This window comes from Fringilla coelebs (assembly GCF_963513975.1).
Source record: "Fringilla coelebs genome assembly, chromosome: Z".
NCBI lineage: Eukaryota > Metazoa > Chordata > Aves > Passeriformes > Fringillidae > Fringilla > Fringilla coelebs.
Window position 1 is genome coordinate 11,918,721 of NC_140031.1, and position 13,925 is coordinate 11,932,645.

Consider the following 13,925-nt stretch of genomic DNA (forward strand, 5'->3'; position numbering starts at 1 on the left):
AGCACCTAACAAGCAGACTGCTGCAACAGCACACTTTTTTCAGGCTGCTGTTAGTTCCACACAAAATAGAAAACACAAACTCCATCTTGCAATTTTATGTACCTCATTTATTTGTCTAATTTGTCAGCAGGCTATCTTTCAACTTGATGGAAGAGAGCTTTTACCTCTGAACAATAACAATGTAATAGTCTCTGTGTGATCATTTGCATGTTTTTAAGCCATCAACATCAGTTGTTAGCCAACAGCTACCATTTCCCTGGCATCACCAGGAAGGAGAGGTATGGGTAGCACCATTGCTGTGGAACAGACTCAGTTCTATAACTTACATTTGCCATAGCTGAGTTAAATTATTTCATCAACAGCTCCAGAAAACAGAAGAGGTTTCCCAGCAAATAAACTATCAGTATTCTGACAACAGGATGAAACATTTCAGCAGCACTGTATAACAGGCATTGAATGTGTAGATATCCTCTTTCAATTTAGCTCTAGAACAAGTAAGTACACATTACTAAGCAAGAAAAATGAAAAGTTAGGGCCTTTAGTTTAAATGGCTGTGCTACATTTATGGAGTTATTAAATTGTCCTAATTTGCAAAAGGCTGCCGGGATTACAACAGTCTGTTCATCTCCAGCCTCATTCTCTGTGTTCAGAGATAACTTGCAAGTTCATTCATCTAAGAACTCACAAAGGGGAAGCCCAACTGAGCCTGACCACGGTCAAGTATATCCAACAGGAACGTTAATCAGCAGCCGCTCTCACTCAACTACTCTGAAGAACCAGAGAAGTGCCTAGAGTCCTTGTGGTCAGAAGCACAGAATCAGAGTGGCTGAGCTAGAACAGACCTCTGGTCCAACCCCAAGCTCAAGCAGCGCCACCTGAATCCACCTGTCTAGATCCAAATGGCTTTAGATCTTCACAGATGGAGCCTTTACCACATCTCTGGGCAAACTGTGCCAGTGTCTAGTCACCCTCACAGTGAAAAGGGTGTTCACACAATGTTCAGACTGACATACCTGTATTTCACTGCCTCTGCTCCTGCCTCATATCCAGTACGTGAGTGCCACACTAAAACTATGACAAATGCTGCTGCTGGAAAGGGGTTTGCACTTAGGGCAAGGTGTAAGACCAAACTGAGACCAGCACCTGCTTTTACTTCAAAAGAGCCGAAGACAAAGATCAGGCAGTCCAGTTGCTGTGTGCATGATTACCTCCCTAAAGAGCATTGAGGACACTTGGGAAGCACAAGACAGCACAAGGACAGCCTGGCGTCCGAGCCCAATCATAAGACAGGCCCCCAAAACTATGCCAGGCTTGGCTTTTGTCAACTGACTCCTCAAAAAGACACAGAGGTATTAGATTCTGCATGAAGACAACTTTCAAGGTCTTCTTCCTTTGGAGGAACCTCTGATTTACAATTAGGCCTGTTAATCTGACCTTAATACTACAGAAAATAAAATTCAAGAATATAAATACAAGAGCTATTCTAACAAAAAGTGCATTAGCATATGAAAACAAAGACAGACAAATTGGACAAAAATACATTCAGGCACAACTTTAGTAGTAGTCTTAAACCTCACAGCAGAAATGCAATGCAAAGTAGGTTCCAGAAGAGCTTGTAATGGAAAACATACTCAGGGGAACAGAACATTTCCTATGAATTGAGCTATTTTTCCTTAGACTGAAGGAGAAAAAGTCTAAATCAAATATCTAAGAATAGCTCTTCTTGAATATCCTAGCCTGATCCTTCTTTAAGGAAAGGATGTTTTTTCACAAAGTTCCTCTAACAGTCACTTATTCAAGGGACTTTTGCTTGACTGCCTTCCTTCTGTAGTCCAAGCCTGTGCCTCTGGCAAGTCCCAACTCATTTGGTTAAAACTGTGGGCCTGATGTCCTTTAGTAGTGTTTGCCCTGCAGGAACAGTGCTGCACCACAAGGACAAGGCTTCTAGACACAAATACAGAAGCCAACACAAAGCCAAGTAAAATCAGAATACCCATTGTTGTCTACATATGACTCTTGGATTATGACTCTTGATTTAGAAAATGGGAAAACAAAAGCCATAGCTGAGTCCTACTGGCATTGTTCATTAAGCATAGGACAAAAGAGTATGTTCTCTCAATATAGTAACATGGATAATGTCCGGAGTGAATTTGTCAACTGAGCACCTTCTGCATCTCATCCTAGCAGAACTACAGATTTGGGTTGGAAGGGACCTTAAAGGTCATCTAGCTCCAGCCACCCTGTTCTAGACAAGGACACCTTTCACTAGACCAGGTTCCTCCATCCAATCTGAACTTGGACACTGACAGATGGTGCATTCACAAGTTCTCTGAGCAACCAGTGCCTGAGCCTCACCACCCTTACAGTAAAGAACTTCTTCCTAACAGCTAAGCTGTATCTCCCCTCTTTCAGTTTAAAGCCATTCCCTTCATCCTATCACCACTGACAAAAGGTCCCTCTTCAGCTTTCCTGTGGAGTCCCTTCAAGTACTAGGAGGTGCTATAAGCTCTCCTCAGAGCCTTCTCTTCTCAAGGCTGAACAGCTCAAACTGTCCTGTCCTCACAGAAGAGGTGCTCCAGCCCCATGATCATCTTTGTGGCCCTCCCTGGACTGTCCAGTAAGGTTAAATGGAACTTTTCAGACGTACTTTGGCCTTATATGCATGCATATATATTCTCATTACTAGGCTTATGCTTAATTTACAGCACTAAACTTCATGTAGTCTTAAACTGCACCAGGGTGGAGTTAATACCAATCACTTGTTTTACAGCTGTTGGTCATTGAGGAGTTAAACTAAATGTCTGACTAGAAAGAAGAAAAAAAAGGAAGGGAAAAAAAACCCCTAACGACAAAAAGCATAGATCTAGAAACAATTACTCTCTCAAATTTCCACAATGAACTTGCCCACACATGCACCCCAGCTGGAAAACAAGAACAGATCACTGCTTTACAATCTACCTAATTTCTACAGAAAGAACCGCCAAACAATACGGATTTAGATATCGACAGCTGAATAGTAAAAAAATGAATTTTAAACTCAAGACAAAAATACAATGAGCACTAACATAACAATCTGTTTCTAAGCAGAGTATGGCACTTTAAGTCCCGTATTTTCAGAAGTTGTCCCTTGAGATTTAACCAAGTATAGACAGTTCTGCTCTGCTTAAAAGAAACAAGATTTTGACAGACATATAAAAAAATATTTTTCTTACTACATTAGTTAGAACTAGAACAGCCTTGAATATAGGACATGTTTCAAGCCATACACTTCTTTTAGCATTCCTGACTAAACCTGACTTTTATTCAAAACTTTCTTAATTATCAAAGTCAAAGACTGTCAAATCTACAGGCAAGTTATTATGCTATGTTATAGTGTTAACTAGCTAAGACAAAGCTTGATCTGTCATGCTAAAAACAATTGCAGTTTTCCTCACAGGTCAGGCATACACTTAACTTCTGGATTTCTTAGGAGCTCTAATAAAATATTAAGCTTCTCTATTTCAAAATGTAAAAATAATCCCATGTACATACAAGTACATGGGATTAAAGCATGGTTCAGCTTCTGAATCTTCAATATTAAAATACCAACAACAAAACAGATAAACAAACTGAGCAGCTAGCCTTAGCAGAACTTGCCCAACAGGAATCTGTACCTTGGAGACACATTTCAAGTGTCCCACAGAAAAGGGTCTCCTAGGGCAGGCACAGCAAGCTTGAACCACAATGCTAAATGGGTAATGTTTTTACCAGCCATCAGCTGGAACTGATGGGGGAGCTGAATTTGGTGGCTGTACACAATAGATACCCATGCACATGGGTATCTATTGTGTACATGGGTTGCACATGACACTCATGTTAAGCACAAGACAGCACACCTACCCCTAATTTACAGCAGAAAACAAGTGCCATTTGAGAGCTTCAAATGTTGTATCCACACCTGTGACAGCACATTTGCTGACAACGGCAAGATGTGGGGCAGTTGATACACCGGAGGGTGGAGGAGTCATCCATGGGACCCTGACAGGCTTGGGTCTGTATAAACTTCAAAAAATTCAACAAGGACAAATGCAAGGGGCTGCACTCGGGCTGGGGCAATACCAATACTGGCTGTGGGATGAAAGGATTGAGACCAGCCATGGAGAAGGACTAGAAGGTGTAGGTGAATGAACAGCTGAACATGGCTCAGCAATATCAGCCCACAGCCCAGCAAGACACCCCAGGCTGCATCCAGAGCCCCGTGGGCAGCAGGGCAGGGAGGGGATTCTGCCCCTCTGCTCTGCTCTGCTGAGACCCACCTGGAGCACTGCATCCAGAGCTGGGCTCCCAGCACGGGAGGGACAGGGACCTGCTGGAGTCAGCCCAGAGGAGGGCACTGAGAGTGATCAGAGGGATGGAGAACCTCTCCTGTGAAGACAGGCTGAGAGATCCTTAATATTACTTTCACAGAAGTCGCCTGACTTCTTAAAAGGGGAAATGTGGTCTAATTGTTCTTGCAATAGAAATAGTAAATGCATTATCAGATCTCATATAGTTTGGCTATAGATTAAGACTCAAGACAGTAATGCAACTGTATTTAGAAAAAAAAAACCTAGTAAAATTTAAGTATTTATTGAAAAAATCCAGACTTACTGAATAACAACATTTGATAAGTCACTGTCTTAATGTGGCACATTGACCCTGACTGGCTGGATGCCAAATGTTCACCAAAGCTGCTCTTATCACACCCCTTCACAATGATATAGGAAAGAGAAAATTTAAGGAAAGGCTCACAAGTTGAGATAATGACAGGAAGAGATTACTCACCAGTTACCATCACAGACTAAACAGACTCAGCTTTTGGAAATGAACTGAATTTATTATGAATCAAAATCAGGGCAGGATAATGAGAAGTAAAACAAATCTTAAAAACACCTTCCCTCCATCCCTCCATTTGTCCCAGCTCTCCCTCCTCCCCCCTCAGCAGAAAAGGGACATGAGCATGGGGGACACAGTCAGTTTGTCTCAAGTAATTTTGGACACTGCTCAACTAGAGGAGCTCTTGAGCTCTTTCCCCTGCTCCAGCCTGGGGGCTGGAGATATCCATAGGAGATACCTTTTCAAAAACTTCGCCAGCATAATTCTTTTCCATAGCCTGCAGCTCTCCCCAAACTGCTCCAGTCTGGGTCCTCCCCAGGGTGCAGTCCCTCAGGAACAGGCTGCTCCACTGTGGGCCCTTGTGGGGTCACAGGTCCTGCCAGGGAACCTGCTCCAGCTGGGATCCTCTCCACAGGCCACAGGTCCTGCCAGGAGCCTGCTCCAGCACGGGCTTCCCACGGGCTCACAGCCTCCTTCAGGCACATCCACCTGCTCTGGGGTGGCTCCTCCAGGGGCTGCAGGTGGATCTCTGCTCCCCCCTGGACCTCCCTGTGCTGCAGGGGCACAGCTGCCTCACCAAGGGCTGCACCAGGGGCTGCAGGGGAATCTGGGCTCTGGCTCCTGGAGCAGCTCCTGCCCCTCCTCCTGCACTGACCCTGTGTCTGCAGAGCTGCTCCTCTCACACATTCCCAGTCTTCTCGTCTCTGAGAGCAATTACATTTGCAGAGTATTTTTTTTTCCCCTCTTAAATATGTTACCAACTGAGATGACACTGCCACCTCTAAACGGCTTGAGCAGTGCCAGTGAGTGTCCATCTTGGATCCATCTGGCATTAGCTGTCAGACATGGAGGAAGCTTCTGGCAGCTTCTTACAGGAGCCACAGCTGTAGTCCTCCCCACTGCCGAAACCTGGCCACACAAACCAAATACACTCAAACCTTTGCTATCAACAGGGTCAGTTTCAGTAGAATTAGGTTAGCAGTACAGTTTGCAATTAGGTGTACAGTAATACAGTGGATTAACCCATTTATAGGGACACCCAGCTCCTTTAAGGGCCTGCAGTCCAGCTCAGACTTGCACAAGTGCTCTGAAACCCTCTCTAAAGTGAACTTTACAACCAGTCTCAGAAAGCGGCTGCAGGTTCTGAGTGAACTTCAAATGCACTGACTTCTGATGATTTATTAGCTAAAAAATCCAATCCATAAAGGCATTGTTTTGTTTTCAGGAAGGCTTTAATAATGAGTATTTATTTTAACTAAAGCATCAGAGAAACCAATCAGGTTCCTGAAACAAACTCCTTCTGTGGATCAGAAGTACCAAGGCTCAGGTTTAAGCCTCCCATAAGGCCTTGGACACAAATCAAGTTTTCAAATACAAATGACTGTTGAGCTGCAAGTCCTAGCATTAAACCCAATTCCTCCTCCCTTCCCAGTCTGGATTATTACATATTATACAGGCCCTATCCGCTTGCTTTTAAAAAAATGTGCTAAGTTAACCAATGCAGTAAGTCAGTTCTTACCACACAAGAAAGGCAAGAAGGCTGGAGTTACCCAACCGGCACTACTAACTGATTTACTAATTTGCTGTCAAATGCTCAGTATTTTTCACAATATTGTTCCTGGCTACTTGCTATGTTTCTACCCGTTTGTTGCACCACCCCTCATATACTGCAGAAGTCCAGAGGACTACTTTAGCTACGAATATTTCTTACTTATATTTTCCTCACTTCTTCAGTAATTTAGACACCTCACTTTCATTACACAGTCATGGCAAGCCTTCAAATGCTGCTGTACACTAATGTATCTTTCAAATGCTGCTGTACACTAATGTATCTTCTGTAGAATAATGATTATGAAGTATAGATTTTGTAGCAGTTTATATACCATTACTTCTGCAATAGCTGACTTAACTGCAACATTATGCTCCTGAAGTTTTACAGAAATGCTGCTTTAGGGCAAGAGTTTGATGCATACATGAAAAAAAGTTTAAATGCCATGAACTGTTTTCTAATTGTTCTTCCACCACATTAAAGCATTACTGTCATTTTAACCACATCTGAAGAATACACACAGCAGTTGGCAATTCAAAGGCTAAGGCAGAGCAAATTGTTGTGTTAGCTATAAACAGTGGTAACTGCTTTCTTCACTAAAAGATTTCTAGGAAACCTGTGCAATCCAGGCAATTCAATCATTCTCATTAATTCAGCACAACACCAACATGATGCTGTAAATCACAACTAATTAAGTACTTAAAACCAGCATTAAAGTCACTTCCAAGAAGCAGCCTTCTTCAGATGTATAAAGCATAGTTTGATTGGTGATATAGTCAAAGAAGTTTAACTTAGGTGAATTACACTGAAATGCCCTATTTTTATATCCATTTGCTACATGTGACTGAGTACACTTGAATGGCGTACTGGAAAAACAAATCTTATGGGAAAAAAAATTACTACATTGCATTTAATTGTTTCCATCATTTTCTAGACCCCTCCTTAGAATAACAACATAGGAGGAACAATTTAATAAAGCAGATACCAGTACAGTGACTTAACACTGATGCAAATATATCAAATTTCAAAGGAAAAGATAAACAAATGAACACCATGTTTGTGTAACCAGAAAACCATTTACACCCATCTCAGTTTCCAGTGGATTAGTTCAAAAACTTTATTTCTGAAAAAAAAAGTGTCTTTAGCTTTATATAATCCTAGTGGAATATAACCTGTGTCTTGAATTCTGTATGCTTCAATTGACTAAACTGAGTTAGTACTTCTCCCTCTTTTCAGGATAAGGTAGAGAATAGTAGAGTCCTAATAGCTTTAAAACACTTTATGTGCTCTGTAAAAGAATATCCACTGGAAAAATTCACATTACAAGGTAAGAAGAGATGGGTAGTCTGAATTCAACAGAACAATGAAAAATTTCACAGTATCACCTCATTCATTAAGGAAGTTTCTATTTAAAATAACTACCTTCAAATATACCCTGTACATCTGGATCCACAAGAGTACACAGGAATAACTGCCCTCATACTTACTGATTTTCAGAAAAGCAACTTTTTTTTTAGTTGCCTGCCAAATTAGCCGATTTTATTTTAAAATTAGAATTCAATAGAACTTTGAAGTTTGCCTATTGCTCTTTCATTCTGCTGCCTTCTTTGCATTTGCAAAAATCTCAATATTCTGAAAATATTTGCGTAGTACTTTCTAAATAAGTGAGAGGATCACAGGCATCAGTACTGAAGCACAGTCTTCTAAACCAGAAATCTAAGAACAAAATACCTGGATATTTTCCAAAACCATCTCTTCAGGTGGTGGTATGAGAGTTACACACCGGTAACATTAGTACCCAGGAAAAGTAATTCAGAAGTGGTACTGAAAGGGTATTTTTCACAACTTAATTTAAAAAATAGCAAATAATTTTTCTGTTATTAAAACCAAAAATCCATCACCTGTCAATTTAAAGGTAAACAGTACATTTCCCACAAGAAGCAATTTTTTAAGTGGCATGAAAACTTTACTAGCACAGTCTAGAAACAACTGTTGCTGTACACATCTAAATTAGGAGCAGAAGGGTGGGAGGACAGTGTTCTGCTACAGACACCCCCCACACCCCATCCACAGCTCTGTGGGGCTGTTTTGGCACACAACATAGGAGCATCAGCTGAAGCACACCTACCTGCTGGGCAACACTCCTTCCTTCCTTCCGGGCCAGCCCGGCTCAGGATGTTGCTGCTGCCCTATGCATCACCTGTGCAAGTTCACATTGGCCTCATTCAGGGGAAGCAATATCCTGACAACAGGTTACCTCTTCCCTACCCAGACACCAGTTTTCTATAAAGCTGTATGAACTTCACATCACTGAGATTACCACCTCTAGCAATTAGCTGCAGTGGTCCAAGAGAGCAAAAACTTGTTCCAAACCTCCTTGCCCTTCCTCCCTGCTCCACATAAAGATACATAAACCAGCCACAACAATATATCAATACCAACTCTAGTCCACAATGAACAACTTCCTTCCAATTAAGACCAAGACAAACATAACTTTTCATTTGACAAGACATTTTCAGAGATAATTAGAATTGTATATGAAATGTATTTGGACAGGTAAATTGTTCAACTTCCCTAAATACCTTACAGCTGTGAGAAGTCAGCAACTTACCACATCTGCACTATCAAACAAAACAAAAACCAGAAGTCAGGAAACAAGCTCTATCTATTACTGCAGCATTATATACTCTTGGTTTACATAAGGACAACAGCAGTGGTTCCTCTGCATGGGTTTACTGAGAGTGAATTAAACAGAACATGAAACAGCCTTCAGTATTAGTTGACTGGATCATTCATTTTTGTAACTAGTCATATTTAGATGCTAATCCCAGTAAGATAGGTCACAAGAAATGCAAATTGCTGTCACTTCTGGTAAACAAACTGTTTGCAGGGACTTGGGAGAAAGATTAGTATAACTTAGAGTTGGTAACTCAAGTTTTAGAAATCCAACAGCCCCTTAAGTTTCATAAAGCAGAGAGAGTGTTTAGTAGATCTGTAAAAGTAGCCCTTGCTCTCCATCTTTCCACCATTAGTTTTGCTCTTCTGCTATCTGGACTGCTTCTTGACCTCTCCTATCTCTGTCTGCACAGAGAAAGAATATTTGAGTTCTAGAATTGTGACCCTGCAGCTTTGACTTTGCAACATTTCATAGTGTTTGTACAATACAATTCATGTAGTGTCCAAAACTAACGCCACAGAAGGGTTTAAGCTACAGGTGCCCAGGGCCTTTATGGCTTATTAAAAATGTCAGCCAGTCACCTCCATTACTGGTATTCTGCTTCTTGGAGGATACTGTGATTTATACTATGTATATCATAGATAAAGACATATACTATGATCTGTATAATATTTTAGTACATATTTAGTATGCCAATGATTCACCTTCAGCCTCCTTAAACATGGAACAAATCTTATCTCATTAGGATGTGTGCACAAAGGCACCACCATTTCTGCATTAAGTTACTCACTGCATATTCACTGATTGAAACATACTGATTGAAACAGCTACATTCAGGACTGCTCGCCTGCCTTGGTGATCAGGCAGAACTGATTAAGCCCATAATTTTCATTAATTGTGCTATACTGATATCTGAAGTTTCCAAGTACAGACATCAGCTATCTTCTAGAAACTTGCAAACATCTCTTTGTTCACAACAGGCAGGCAACAAATCCAGGTATGGTTGCTCAAATTTAAACCTCCAACACTGCCTTGAAACTGAATTTCTGTATTTCAGATAGTCAGTGTCTGGACATCTGAATGTCCATGACAGAAGATGACAGCACCGTGCTCTTTCTTTGGTGCTGGCTCCCTTACACCAAAAGCCTCCTCCAGGACCAACCAAGCCTGAGCCCTACAATGCAATTCCCACCACCACCACACGTGGATCAGCCAGCAGCTCCAAGCATTAAAGAAGCCAAACCTCTCCTACACTCTTTTGCCTTCACTCTTTGCCTGTATCCCAGCCTGAGGCTTTCACATGAACTCAACTCCCACCCTGCCTTCTGTGTGGCCCTTCAACATAACTGAGCTGCAAACCCAAACACAGTGTGCCTGGGTTCATTTCTGAGATCAGCTGCCTTGGAGCAGCTTCTGAAGTCTTCCCAGGAGAAACAGAGACACAGGGAACATGGACTGCAGCTAACACCAGGGAGCAAAATGCACTGTGCTCCCAAGCTGCCCACAATGGCACTGTGGGGGAAGGACACTTCACAGCAACCACTCTGCTATAAAGTGATCTCCCCAACAGCGAGGATAAGAGTCTTCTGAACCTTCACATAATATATTCAGTGAGGCTGCCATTAACTCAGTCTGAGGAAAAAGGATCTGAGACCAGAGTCACAGCAGAATGCAAATACTGGAATTTTTACAGGTTAGATAAAAAAATTTAAGAAATGGGCAGCAATGATAATTCCTTTGCTCTCTTATTTTTTTGTTTCAAAAACAAAATTCTGCCAAGACCTTTTCAATATGTTCTTGCACAAATCTTTGTATTCCCGCCCATACAGCAAGAGCTTAACTCAATATTGCTACATAGTTAGGCAAGTTGGGCTTTGTCTACCTGGCGACACCAAGTTTTATTGCTGCAATTCCTCACAAGGCAGTATTTTAAGGGGAAAGGTAGATATTAAAAAAGCACCAGTCCTAGAAAAATAGTCACAAATACCAAATACATTTATTGTATACCTGTAAGTTTCTCCAAAAGAAGAAATTCTAAGGTGTTTCTGCAACTACTATAATCACTCACTGAGTTCACACTTACTTCTTTAAAAATGCATATTGAGAGCGACACAGGTTACTAATCATGCAAAATATGCATTCTCATGAAAAAAGAAACCGCAGCTACCACTACATTCAATCATGAGCACCTTAAGGGTTGTACAAAAAGCTAAATGAAAAGAAAAAGTCTTACAGTTGAGCTGTAAGAGAGCTTTTTCCCCCTAACCAGTGTATGCAAAGAAGTACAGGGACACCTCAGCAACAGGAAGCTACATGAGAATCAACACAGACTGATATTCAACTTGTTGCACTGTAATTACAGAGCTATACAAAACACATAAAAAATGTCTGGAGAGGAATTCCATAGGAGGTAGAGGACCAACTGAAGCACATAGACATTGCTGCAGATGCTGTACATTTTATCCCTAATTCTTTACAAACCAAGGCTGTGCAGCCATTTGTCCTTGCCACATAAGTTAAGCACATGTACCAGTTTAGTCCAAATGTTGCAAAGTAACAGAGATCTAAAATATTTCCAGTTGTAAGAGACCAAAGACTTGACAGACACAAACGAATCTGTGGACAAATTAATGTAATGGACTTATCCAAAATAAAGGCATAAAAATATGAGCTCATGACATGGACTTTACAGACTGCTGGCAGCCAAAGCAACTCTTGCAGGTCCCATCTTCTTTCAGCCCACCAGTGGCAGATGAACACTGGAAGACAGCTACCGGGTTAAGAGAGAACTGGGTGAGGTCACCGAGCATGATGAAGACAAGAAGACACTGGGTGCACATAACTCTCAGAGACACTTGTTTCCCTTTGTATACCTTCAGGAATGGACTTTTACATTAACAGTTTCTTAGAGACTAAAGAAAAAGGCTTTTCTAAAAACTCTAACAAGAAGGGTAGATCTGAGTGAGATTTGTCTGTCTGAATGGAGGAAAATATGTAAAGGATGGAGTGAGGATGTAAGGCAAGAAAACGGAGGTAATGTGACTCAGTCCATGCTAAGGCATAAAGGGGATTTTTTGCAACACTGTGCTTTCCTCAGCATACACTTCTCTAATCTTTATACTACATACATTAAGTATGTAAAACCTGCAGTTTGCTGAGGGCCATTGGAATCCCTCCGAGGGTAAAACCCAAACAAGCTGACTACACAAGTCTCTCGACAGCCTGCAAGCAATGAATGTCCAGCGGCGCCACTCGTACCCCTCTCCAGGCCGTGCCTCTCAGGGGCTCCATCGGGATCGGGGGCCCGGGGAGGGAAGCGGCGGGAGGGCAGAGCGGCCGGCAGCAAGGGCAGAGCGCGGGGACAGCGGCCGCGACCCCGCTCACCTCCACGGCCGCCGACTCCGCCCCACCAAGGCCCGGGGAAGCACCAGGGACACTCGGACACAGCGGCCCGGCGGCGCCCCCGGAGCCGGGTATCACCCCAGGAACCTCTCCGAAGTCGGGCATCACCCCGGTCATCCCTCGCCGGAGCCGGACATCACCCTGGGTACCCCCCAACCCTGCTGCAGCCCCGCGGCAACGCCCTCGGTGTCCGGAACCGCCGGCCCCTCCCGCCGCTCACCAGCTGCTTCAGGTCCTCCTCAGAGAGCCCGGCGTAGCGGTACCGCTGCTGCTCGAACTCGTACCGCGTCGTCTTCACCACCACCGCCACCCGCGACGGCCGGAACCCGCCCCCCGCCGCCCCCGACCCGCACGGCGCGGCCCCCGCCGCCCCCCGCCCGGCCGCCGCCGCCGCGGAGGGGCTCAGCCCGCCGAGCCCGAGTAGGCGCCGGTGGGCGCCGCCGAGCAGTGGCAGCCACGGCGGGGCGGAGGAAGCCGCCGTCCGGTGGCAGAGCAGCGCGGAGCGGCGCGCTGCCGCCCGGCCGGCAAGGCGGAGGCGGCCGTAGGGGAAGCCCCAGCTGGAGAACATCTCCCGGGCTCTGCGCCGCTCCGCGGGGCGGGCGCAGCGCTGCCGGCGGCGGCGGCGGCTGCGGCCGCTCTGCGGCGGCGCCCGACACACATGGCCCGGCCGCGCCCGCCGCTCCGCCCTCCCCGCGCGCAGCCGCCGGCCCCGCCAATAGCGAGCTGCGCCACCGCGTACCCGCCCCTTCTGGAGGCGGGGCCTAGGAGCTATCTCCGGCGCGTGCGCCGTCCCCAGCCAACCGGGGTACAGCGCGCGCGGTGCGTACGTGCCCCACCCCGCGCCCCGGGGAGCGCCGTCTGCGCATGCGCAGAGAAGACTTTTTTTTTTTTTTTTTTTCCCCCCCCACCCCCTCCACCCCAACCCAACCCCCTTCCCTCCTCCCCGCCCGCGCCTGCTGGGCCCGCCCCGCTCCTGCTGGCGCGCCGGACGGGGTGCGAGGCACGTAGGCGGCGCGCGGCGGATGTGCTTGCGTGAGGGGTGCGGGACCGACTCCCGGCATGAGGGGACAGTGACAGTGTCCCCCGTACTCCACGCCGCTCTCCAGTGCTCCCCCGTGTCCCAGGGCTCAGCAGCAGTACCCCCGGTGCTTCCCGTGCCCCAAAATGTTCCCAGTACCCGCCCCAGCAGCGTTCTCCTGTGTCCCAGGGGATAGCGACAATGCCACCAGCGCCCCACTAGTAGTCTTTGTGTCTCGGGAGGCAGCGATAGTATTAAAGAGATAAAGAGGGAGAAATTACTTGGTCTTAGATCGCGTGTGTGGAAATCTCACGTGTTGCTGCTCCTGTCCTCGGTCTTTGTGATAGCTTTACAGCACCGCAGAAAGGCAAATACGAACTGATAATAGTGCGTTAGCGAAACTGCAGCAGATAGCTTTGGGGAAT

General features: G+C 44.9%; 1 protein-coding gene across 1 annotated transcript in view; it reads right to left on the minus strand.

Annotated features, from left to right (window-relative positions):
• The window catches only part of NADK2 (NAD kinase 2, mitochondrial), a 32,746-nt gene extending 19,644 nt beyond the window's left edge, over window positions 1-13,102 (minus strand). Inside the window, exon 1 of the mRNA XM_084225521.1 lies at window positions 12,703-13,102. Within this exon, the coding sequence (XP_084081647.1) occupies window positions 12,703-13,050 (348 nt within the window). The 5' untranslated portion in view covers window positions 13,051-13,102. The remainder of the gene's footprint in view (window positions 1-12,702) is intronic.
• Between the last annotated feature and the right edge of the window lie 823 nt (window positions 13,103-13,925).